Source organism: Vicugna pacos, chromosome 16 (genome assembly GCF_048564905.1).
Source record: "Vicugna pacos chromosome 16, VicPac4, whole genome shotgun sequence".
Lineage (NCBI taxonomy): Eukaryota > Metazoa > Chordata > Mammalia > Artiodactyla > Camelidae > Vicugna > Vicugna pacos.
The window spans coordinates 45670973-45681829 of record NC_133002.1 but is presented as its reverse complement, the minus strand read 5'-3'; the positions used below and the strand labels follow the sequence as shown (position 1 = coordinate 45681829).

At 41.2% G+C, this 10857-nt stretch overlaps 1 protein-coding gene across 2 annotated transcripts in view; it reads left to right on the top strand.

Moving 5' to 3' along the window:
* NMT1 (N-myristoyltransferase 1) overlaps positions 1–10857 on the top strand; it is a 29679-nt gene that overhangs the window by 2386 nt on the left and 16436 nt on the right. Inside the window, exons 1-2 of one of the 2 annotated variants that reach the window (XM_006217473.3) lie at positions 52–399; positions 10244–10352. In XM_006217473.3, coding sequence (XP_006217535.1) covers positions 269–399; positions 10244–10352 — 240 coding nt within the window. In that variant the 5' untranslated portion in view covers positions 52–268. Of the gene's footprint in view, positions 1–51; positions 400–10243; positions 10353–10857 lie in introns of those variants that run through there. The other variant, XM_072939162.1, reaches the window with a different exon arrangement.

The following is a 10857-nucleotide window of genomic DNA, read 5'->3' as shown; positions in this document are numbered from 1 at the left end:
CTCGCCAACCTTGGGTACTTATTACCTCAGGCGCGGCCAAACTCCCAGGACTTCCGGGTAGTGCTGGCTCCCCACCCACGACAGCCTTCCCTCTTGATTTCTGGGTATTGTAGTCCACCTTGTTTCAGTTTCCCTGGTACGAGCTGCCCCTAGTTACTGCTACCTTCGCCACAAAAAACTACAAAACCCAGAATATTGCGCAAGTTTCCCTCGTCCAATAGGAACGCCCCATGTAGGTAGGCGCGGAGGCCGGCTCTAGCAACTCAAGATGGCGGACGACAGTGAGACAGCAGTGAAGCCGCCGGCACCTCCGCTGCCGCAGATGATGGAAGGGAACGGAAACGGCCACGAACACTGCAGCGATTGCGAGAACGAGGAGGACAACAGCTACAACCGGGGGTAACGAGATCCTCGGAATCCAATTCCCGTCCAGTCCCGCACAACCTGGGTTTCTGGGGTGCGGGGAAGTCACCGGGAGCTTAGTGTAACCCCACCCCCCTGTTCTTATTGGCTGAGACATTGGAATCCTGCCTGGCGATTGGTTGTTGTCTTTGTCATTTATCAGGGGTGTTTAGTATAGTAAGGCCCAGAGACATTCAATACTTTTATTATGTGAAAGTTCTGTGTAATGTTCCACTCGTGTGCCTCAGGCGCGTCCGGGGAAAAGAGCATGTTGGACGATGGTCTTCGATAGCACAACACGGGTTAATTCAACAGTACAGTTCAAAGGGAACGTTACAGAGGTGTTGTGTGAACAACGTGATTAGCAGTAAACGAATAATAAAAACCTGGGAATGGTTATGGAGTTCACCTTCAATGAGGAAATTTATCAGGCTATACCAACCATAATTATGTTGTAAAATATTACTACCAGAGAATCCTAAGATATAAATTCCCCTTATAAACCCTGCGTAATTACTGTGTGATGTATATGGTGTCCGTTGCTCCAAATAATCCATGTTTCCCGAACGATGTATAATTAGATCTTACAGTATCTTTGCTCTGTTAATTTGCGAAATAGCCTCGAGCTTCAAGAAATTGAGTGATGGTGCTTCCTGGGACAGTGTTTGAAAGTGTTTTAATACTGTGTGTCCTGTACTTTATAGAGAATTGTCTACTGTTCTTCGAGTCGAAGAAATGCGTCAAGCCTTTGAGTGTTGAGCTTCCAAATTTAGTTTTCACTCTTGTAAGCCACACCCTGTCATTTCTCTTTCTCCATGTTGTTAACAGTGGCTGGCACTGATGCTCACTCTCCCTGTCTATATTTACATATATGTTTTCTAATGAAGAGTCATGAGAGGCTGTTTTGGGTATATAACTTTGACCGAGTCTGTAGTAGTCTGATTTTCATAGCCATCCTGTCATTTGCAGTATTGGTTGGTGGTAGTCCTGGAGGTAAATGTAGAAGGTTGAGATCTTTGGATAAACTTTAAAGAGAAATGTTGCTACGCTGAGGCCATGGGAGAACAAAGGATTATTTAAGTGGTTTATAATCTGTGATAAATGCTTAGGTTAAAGGATCCAGCTTTATGTTCTTCAGTTGGCGTTAAAAGTCACAAGAATGTAGAGGAAAAAGGAAGCTTGTCAAATTTGGGTTTTGTAAGACTATTCTTTTGCACATAGATCTAATGTAGTAAAAGCCTTGTTTTGAAGTTTGAGATTCCTGAGAAAGAGCTGAAAAAGAGGAAGTAGGAACAGGAAGGAGGGAAAGTGTAGCCCTTCTGAGTCGAGATCCCAATCATATGTGAGAGCTGTTGAATTGAATTCGAAATTCATTTCAGAAGTGAAAGTGTGGTTTCTTCCTTTGCCCTGTGTGTAGTTGCTTTTATTTTTCATTGCTAAGCTGTTGCCCTGACCTGTGTCTGTAGCTCTTTAATTGGCTTTTTTCCCTATAATCTATGAATCACTTTACAAAACTGTTTGGCAGAAAATTCTGTTTTGTTTATAGTACAACAAAGTGGTAATCTGAAAAGAAAAAAAAAACCTTTGGAGGTGTTTTGTTGTTATTGCTGTACATGGTTGTGGTCTGGGTGAACAAATTCAGTTTATTAGCATCCTGAATCTAGACATCTGTATAAATGAGGTTGGAGGTAGCAGGTGAAAAACAGAGGACCCAGCCTGGAAGACACAGTCTAGTTCTGGCTCTTAGAATCTGGGATAGAGTCAACATTTTCCCATTAATTATCAGAGGAAGTGGTTTGGGGAAGAAGCTGTGTGGCACACTGGAAAAAGCATAGACTTTGGAATCATTCAAACATGAGTTCAAAGCCTAGTTCTGACACTTAATAGTCCTGTGACCTTGGGAAAGTTACTTAACCCCCAGTTGTAGAGATTAAATGAGATAACATCTGGAACGCAGCCTTCCCTCTTCTAATCTTCAAAGCTCCTTCCCCCAGCTTTCCCTCACCCTCTTGTCACTTACTGTATTTTTTGTAGCTTTTATCATCATAATAGTTAAATAACAGTCCCTGTCTCACCTGACTATGAGGTGTCTCAGAACAGGGATCCTGTCTTTGAGATGCCTGGCAATTAGTGGGTGTTAATGAGTATTTGCTGGATGAATGAATGACAGATTAGTTGAAGTTTGTGGCCCAATCTCAATTTTGAAGCTTCATTTCTCCTCACTGAGGGGAGGGATGTAAGATTTTTCTTACATATACATTTTTCTTCCCCAAAGAATTCTCACTGTAAGCCTTACTACAGTTTTTGTGAAATACTCGCAGAAATCAAGGATCCTCTAACTTGACATGGAGGTTTTCCACTGTTTTTTGGCTTCTTGAAGTTTTTCTTGTCTTTAGTCAATATTATATAGAATGTTTTCAAAAGTGATATAAGAATTGAAGAGGAATATCTCCTTTTGATGCTAACAATTCTAAAAGGTGATATTCAATAAAAGTTAACGATAGTTCAAACTAACCCTGGTTCTCTTGAGCCTTTCTTTCAGGATGGGCTCAGTGCTTTACACTAATGAAGTGAGCTATGTTCATGCACTGGAATAATAAGGAAAGCAGTTAGGCTACTTTATTTTGCCCCTTTGTGTATAAGTTTAGTTCTTGATTTTTCTAGTCATATGTTTCTTCTATAATTAAATAAACATTTGGTGAGTATAAATTTCATATATACATATATGTGCCCATGCATACATATAAGATATATGTGTGTGTACATAAATGTGTCAGTCTGCAGTTTTTCTGTCTGCTGGTTTTTTTTTTAAATCCACTCAACAGAGGGGGAAAAAAGAGGGTAGCATTTTCCTCCCAGCTACTTGCCTGGCATAAGTTACCCTAAGCAACCGAGAGACTAAGATCATCTTTCTGCTGCATCCCCCTGCAGGTTGTGATTCATCTAAATGCTTTAATTTGCTTGCTTGTTTTTAGTGAGAGACTTATCACTAAAGAACAAACCTTATCAGCTGGCAGTAGATTTTAATTGTGGGTTAACAAAGTTATCTGGGTGTTTTGGAACAGGAAAGAACATTTAGACTGTTCTCTTCCTAGGATTCTTTTGGAATTTATTTTGCAGTGTCATCAATATCATTAAGATACTGGGAAGCCATGGATCAAGAATACTTGATAATGGATGTCTGTTTCCCATTCTGCAATCTTACTCCATAGGGACAGGTTCAGATGGGTTCTTACAAGTTTCCCTCACTTCCTAATCATGAGATATTATCCCTTATGAAGAAACTTAAGAGAAAAGAAAGGTCTTTTTGGAAGGATTCCATAAAGCTAATCTTACTTGCTTTTGTTTTATTCTTCAGATTCTCCCAGAGTGGTTCTTCCTGCATTTATTTGATGGCTTATAGCTCTTAGAAGGAAGAAATCTTTTTAGTTCCTTTTTCTTAATTTCTCCCTTCAGCCTTTGGTTTTTCAAAACTAGATCAAAGCAGAAATGAAAAGAGAAACCTCATCACTGATATCAAATAAGTGTTCTAATTTTATTTCCCAATTAAGTGGCAATTTAAAAAGAAACTAATCAAGAGCTTCTTCAAAGAGAAGAGACTGGAAAGCAGAAGAAATGAAAAGTAAATGAGAGCCTATTTCAGGGAGACTGCTGCTCATGGCAGAACAGTTTTGCTGATTTTTCACATTGTTTAACTCATGTGCTCACTCTAAAATTTCCCAGCTTTACTAAGTCTACCATTAACCCTTCTCCTGCAGATTCCATAGTCTTTGGGATCATAAATCTAGTAACTGTAGGAAGATGCTTCTCTAACTCTTCCTCTTTAACCTTTCATCTGAAACCTCTGCCCTGCAAGCCTCTCTTCCAATTTCCCAAGAATGGTGCTCTTGTGATTGTTGCCTTTAAGGCACACAAAACATGATGTTCTCCATTGAGAGCACCAAAGCAGAAATGAAACTAATATTGTTAGGGTCAGAACTTGCCTCAGAATGTTTTCTACTGCTGCTGACTTTGAGAAGCAGCTGAGGAGGCATCACTATTGTAAAGTGTTCAGTCACTGTTATCTGTTGCTAAATTATTTTATGCTAAGTGCTGTGCTAAACCCTTTACATAGATTAGCTCATGTAGACTTCGCTTATAAAGACTAATTTTGCTTTTGTAATGAGGCTTGGGATTCCATTTCCACCTCTCCCTTTGACGCCCTGGAGGATCCATTCTGAACTGGCTGGATTTCTTTTTCCTGCTGCACTGACTTCTTCATCTGACTCCACAGCAGTTTGGATCCATTCATTGACCCATGGACTTTCCCAAGCTAGGGAGCCAGTTGGTGATGGAGGTGGGTGGCCCCTTTAAACTCTCCTTGATAGACCGATATGTTTTTCAGAGTTTATTCCAGTGTGTGAAATTGCTGCCCCTATCAAGTCACTGCTCAGAAAATTATTGAAAACGGTCTCTGAACAGCATTTGAGTTGACCTTGGAGTTGTCAGGTTGCAGTCTAGCTCACCAAACCAACCCAGAGTATGTAGAATGTACATCTCTGTCTCATTCCCATTTTAAACCACCAAGTATATCAGAGCTTTTGTGACCCCCTACAGAGTAGTTTTCCTCCATGATGGGAATTGGCTTGTTCACCCTAAAAACTCTGGCTAACTGTCCCAGGAAAGGCAGAAGGTGGCAGTAAAAGCAATCTTTTGTAATCCCTTCCCACAACCTGCTGTTCTTTTCACAGGCCTCCTGGGTACCTTGATGGCAGTAGTAAAGTGTTTTTATTTTTACTGTCACTTAGGATTCACAAGTAGTTTTTTTTAATAAGAATAACTGATTAGTGGGAGTTTGCAGGGTTTGGGATTGCATTAGGTGATCCTGCAGTCACAGCAGTACAGACGATCAGCTGCTGATACTGGTTCAGGCCATGTGGTTTCCACCTGGGTACCCTTGTAAATGCCCCTGCATTCACCTGGCTTTGGGCCTCCTGAGTACTGTACCAATAGGATTGCTGGTGAACATATCATACCTAAATAGATTTGCAGAAGGGTTTCCCGATGTCTGCAAGTGGAATCAAAAAGGTATTCGAGGCTACAATTTATTCAGTAAGTTTCTCTGGAAATGTTGAATTTCAGCCTAATGAATTAACTTCTAGTTTTTAGGAGTGGAAAGCTAGTAGCTGAAAGTTACAAATTTTATTTTCTAAACTCTTTTCCTTTGATATCATAATCAAAACTAATTTCATGGTCTGCATTTAAGAAGTAGTTACAGTGGAGCTTCTTAAACTTTTACAGGAATAGAACAGGTCCTAAGGAGGGAGAAGACAACTAATAAGAAAGTGGATGATTTAATAAGAAATTTGATAATTTAGAGTCTCAAACAGTGGCTCAACTCCTTTCATAGAGCAGTAACACAGCTGTCCTATGGAAACATTGCTAAAGATATTTTGCTGACCCTCTTTTGGGCTCTAGCTATTCCAGTTTTTATTTTAGTCGATTATGCCAGGAAGGCATCAGTCAAGCACATACTTGTTGAACTCTCAACTGTGTGCTCAGCACAACTAGAGGTGCTGTGGAAAACAGCTGTGTAAGATGTGGTCCCTAGACTCAGGAAATGTTTAATCTCATTGGGAAGCCAGGAGGCAACAGATTGTTATAAATTGTTAAATCAAGTGGGAGATCGTCATCTTAAACAGACATCAGTTGGAATGAGAGCTAGAGTAGTCAGAGGAGGCTTTCTGGATAAAACGTGGCTTAACTCTCCTCATTGTCTTTAATATCTGCCCCTCTGATACACAAAAATTTGTTTTAGGGCTCTTGAAGATTCTCAGATAAACTCTTCCAGGGAATGAGACTTCAGTGTTTGGGGAGGATTATGGGCCAAGTCGTTGGATTGGTGACTGCTCCCTGGATACTGGTTGGTTAGTTGATGATCAGTTTGCCTCATGTCTCTGGACCTTGGTTTCCTCTTCTGTAAACAATGGGTTAAGCCAGATGGCCCTGAGATTCCTTCCAGCTCTGGTGGTTTAGCTCCAGCAGTAACAGCTTTCTGTTTCTCAGCCACCGTGGATTTTGTCCTGGATGGGGTGGAGGGGAGGCCTGCACTGCTTGTGTCTAGAAGTTTGCTGCTCCTGCCGTTCCTCTCTCAGTTCCCCTTCCCTCCCACTGCGTGCACACCCTGGTGCTGCATTCTGTTTCTAGAAATAAGTGCTGGGGTTCGTTTTCCATCTCCTCACGCAGCTCTGACTTTATACCAGAGCATCCATAGGATTCCTTGTATGTTTGAACTTAAGAGTATTTTGGCCTTCATTTAAAAATGACATTTCTTCATTGCTTTTCTTCCCTGTTCCTGGATCTGTCATTCTCTTTCATCTCGTATTCACTAGGTTGGTCATTAATGACTTGAGTTGATCTACTTAATTTTTTTAAATTTTACTTTAGAATGTAAATTTCAAAAAATTTTTATGTGAACTCCCATCTCCCTTTCCATTGCAGGCATCCTGCTCCCCACTGATGAAAAAAAACCAACAAGTATCACTAAGTCTCTTCTTATTATTTTGGAACCAAATGAACCAACATTAGACTTTGATTTGCTGTATTCCAGTGTTCTGGCCAATCTCTTTGAAGTATGTCAAGGTTTAAAGAGATCTTTATCTCTTTAATCTGGCAGATTTAAAGAGATCTCTGAGAGATTTCTGTTTTGATTTACAGAATCTCAGCATGCCCTGGGATAGCTACTGGTGGGTGTGGATTCCAGGTCCCTTTAAAAATGAAACCATATTCTTTTGAGGAGTACTAGCCTGGCTTTCATGGGGTCCTCTGGTTTGATTCTTCCCAAATCCAAACTGAGGACCATCCTTCTGTGAAATGGTATTGGCTTTCCAAGATGCTTCTTGAAGACCTATTCTCTAGGCCTCTGAGCTTGATTTCTTCTGGATAATTAAAATTATTATAATCACCTAAAGAGCTAACCCTAGTGGGCTCCTTGGAAGTCTCGTCTCTCGAGTCAGTTGTCTTCCTGTTTGGGTTGTTGACTATAAAGCCACTGAGCTCATAATGTTCTCATGGATTTAGCTCAGTACCTGGTAGCTTGGTGACAGTGACTTTTAAACTTCCCTTTGTTCTTCAGGTGTCTCTGTATGCTTGATGTACAAGTTGAGACAGGATTGTTGCTAAGCAGCTGCATGTGCAAATTCAGGCCAACACAAGGAAAATGAAATTAGCTCTCTGGTTTTAGTTTGGGTTTTAGAGTTTGCCAGCCCTTTGTATTAATAATGCATAAAACAGAACAAGAGTTCATCCCAAGGCCCTTTTACAAAAATGGGGTCCATGAAGAGATGGCTGCACAGAAGCACCTCTACTGAGTAGCAAGGGCAAAGGCAGGAAGGGATTTTTTTTAGTGATTTTGCCTGCTTGTAAAGATTCTACAGTTGGAGGAAGTAATTTCTTTGCTTTTCCTTATGTGAAATGATGTTTAGTAAGTATCCAGTTGGTTCATATGCAGCAGTTTTTCACATTGACCTTTTTGATTCTTTTTTCCATAAAAACAATTCTTACGGTGATTCATATACAGCGACCAGATAATTCATTTCATAGCTGAAGTGAATAAGGACTTATACATTGTATCAGCAGTGGGTCGCTGCTTTGTCTCCTAACGTCAACCAGCTTTTAAACCTTACAATGCTGCATACAATCCTGAGACTGAAGTGAGACTATCTCTGGAATAAGAAAACCATATTGAGTTGTCATAGGCTGCAAACAGGCCTGTGCATTATAACAAAATTGAGATAATAAGAGGAAAATGTTATCTTCAGTCTATAAATGGCTTTATGGTTCCTGTTCTTTGCCATGGCCTTGAGGGGTTTTGCTGAGCATCTGGTTTTAAGGAGTTCACCTTATTCCCCCTCTGCATGTTATCAGTCTTCCTTCCGTGTTATGCTTTCTGTGTCTCATTTATATAATGCCTAGGAGGTGCACTTGCATCTGGACTTCTCGACGTTATGCTTGAACTGATCTCCAAGCCTTTACTTGATCTCCCTGACTTCAGTCTTTCTGCATCAGGGGCCTGATGTGAGGCCTAGGTGCAGGCACAGTTATTCCAGAGCAGGGGAGGTAAGGTTGATCAGCCAGATGGGAACTGAGTGTGATGGGCTGAAGGGAAAGTTGGGCTCAATACCTTGTAGGATAAGAAACTGCTGTTACTGTAGGCTTTTAAGCATGGGAAGGACACGTGGAAAGCCATTTTCACAGAGGTGAGTCCCACTGCTGTGTAGACTTTAGGATGTAGAGTTTAGGAGAAGTTGTGAAGTCAGGGAGATCCAGGAAAGGCTGGAGATAGCTTTAGTCTGAGTGTAAGGTCATGAAGTCTGGATGCTAATATTTCTGCCAGGACTGAGAAGAGAGAAGTCTGAAGACATTCTACGACAGGAAATGGCAGCATGTTGTCACTGATTGCCTTCTCCCTACCACGTGCTGTGAGATGACAATATTTGTAATAACTCCAGGGCATTTTAAGACCATGAAGCCTTGTGAATTACAAAATAAAGCTTAAATGGTATTTACCATAATGGTACTGAAAATGTACTTTATACTATTTTAATTCTTTGAAAATTGGTTTCGACTATACAGCTAAAACAATAACCTGCACTTAGCTGATCCTGCAGATTATGGTTCACTGTACCCTTGGGTTGGACTCCTAATTTTGATGGAAGATTTAATTTAATGGAAGATTTCCAGGGATAATGGCAGAAGGGATAATCCATTATTACTCCCAGTCCAACAATGCCCAGACCAGTTTAGACGTGGCAGAAACCAACTGTGACAGTAATTAGGGAAGCAAGCTGCAAGGTGAATCTTAAAATATGTGAATAAAATAAAGGAAACCCACAGTCAAAGCTATTACCCTAAAATGAACGAGATTTGGGAGAAAACAATTGAGAACAAACGATTGAAAAGTGTTAGAGAAATACAGTATATGATTTGGGTCTCAATAGTGCTATTGAGAGACAATACAAAAAATGATAATAAAAGCTTGCAGGAAACTGTTAAATGTGTCTAAGAAACTGTTTTTGCTGCAGTCACTGGGTGTGTCATGCAGAGGGAAAGTGGCAAGAGGAAATCCCTGTTAATGTGGTTCACACGCACACACATTTCATGTAAATCTCTTCTTCGCGAGAGTGGCTGGGTGTTCATTGTTGTTTTCCCAAGATTCCTGGTGCTGGGTTTTGCCTGTAGTGATTACCCAGCCTGAACCAACTGACAGTTGTCCTCCATCCTACAGGCCTGATTTGGGCATTTCTCATGATTAACTGTTTTGGACACAGATCACAGCAACATTAAACTGCCTTTTTGCTGTTCCTCCCTTTCCAGTACTGTCTTGTGCTTTAGGGGCAACTCATAAAACCTAATGCATTGGGAGGGTGGGAGTGGAGATGAGGAAAAGTTTCCAAAAGGACCACTTTGGGCTGTCATCCTTTTAAATTCTGGGCTTTAAGGAAGTGTTGGGGGTATTAATGCCCCATTAACAATTATCATGTGCCTTTGGTGCCAGCAACCTGGCAATCTAAAGAAAATAAACCACATAAAATAAAAGCAAGAACAGAAAAGTTTCTTCCAAACAAATAGAACATTCCTTGCACATCGCTCCCTTTCTGGGCACTGGTGGCAGTGGAGAGGAGAGCTGTGTCTGCTAGTGTCCTCTGAATGCCCCTTCTGGGGCCTGGATTCTCTAGTCAGCTTCTGAAGCCAACAGTCTTGATTAAGGAAGGTCTGGCTCCACAGAAAGCTCTTTGTCAGTGTAGCTCAAAACGGATGATTTTTTTAAGAACCTTGCATCAGTATTTCCTTTGTCTTACAGTGGTTTCAGTCCAGCCAACGACACTGGAGCCAAAAAGAAGAAAAAGAAACAAAAAAAGAAGAAAGAGAAAGGCAATGAGACAGACTCAGCCCAGGATCAGCCTGTGAAGGTAACAAGCGGGCTCTGTTTTCTTGTGACTGAGAGTCACTTTTTCAGATGAGAGCGTTTGGGGGTAAATGTATAGGAACAATGTAGATTGATGATCTCCACTGGTATGACTTCAAGATGGAGGCATTAGATCCCTCTGCTGCCCCCTGCTGCCCTAGACCTAGGTGACGGAACTGCTGTTGGACCTTAAAAGGGGCGGCAGGTTAGACAGTGACTCCCAGGCGTGGTGCCCCCTCAGAACTTACAGGTACACAGCTGCTGTGCTAGGTGCCACAGAGTGGTTCCTTTGTGACAGCCCCTGTTGCCTAGAGCAGTGTTCTTGGCTTTTTCTCTCTGATTCACCACCATTGTGAGAATAAAAGGCCTCTTCTTTTGAAGGCAGACCTTTTTGTGTTGCAAGCATTCTCTTGATGCCATAGTCATTATAATGAGAACTGGAGCTTCCACAGAGCTCATTTCTGAGTTCCACTGTTGAGAACCACTGGCCTTACGATCTAAGACTGACA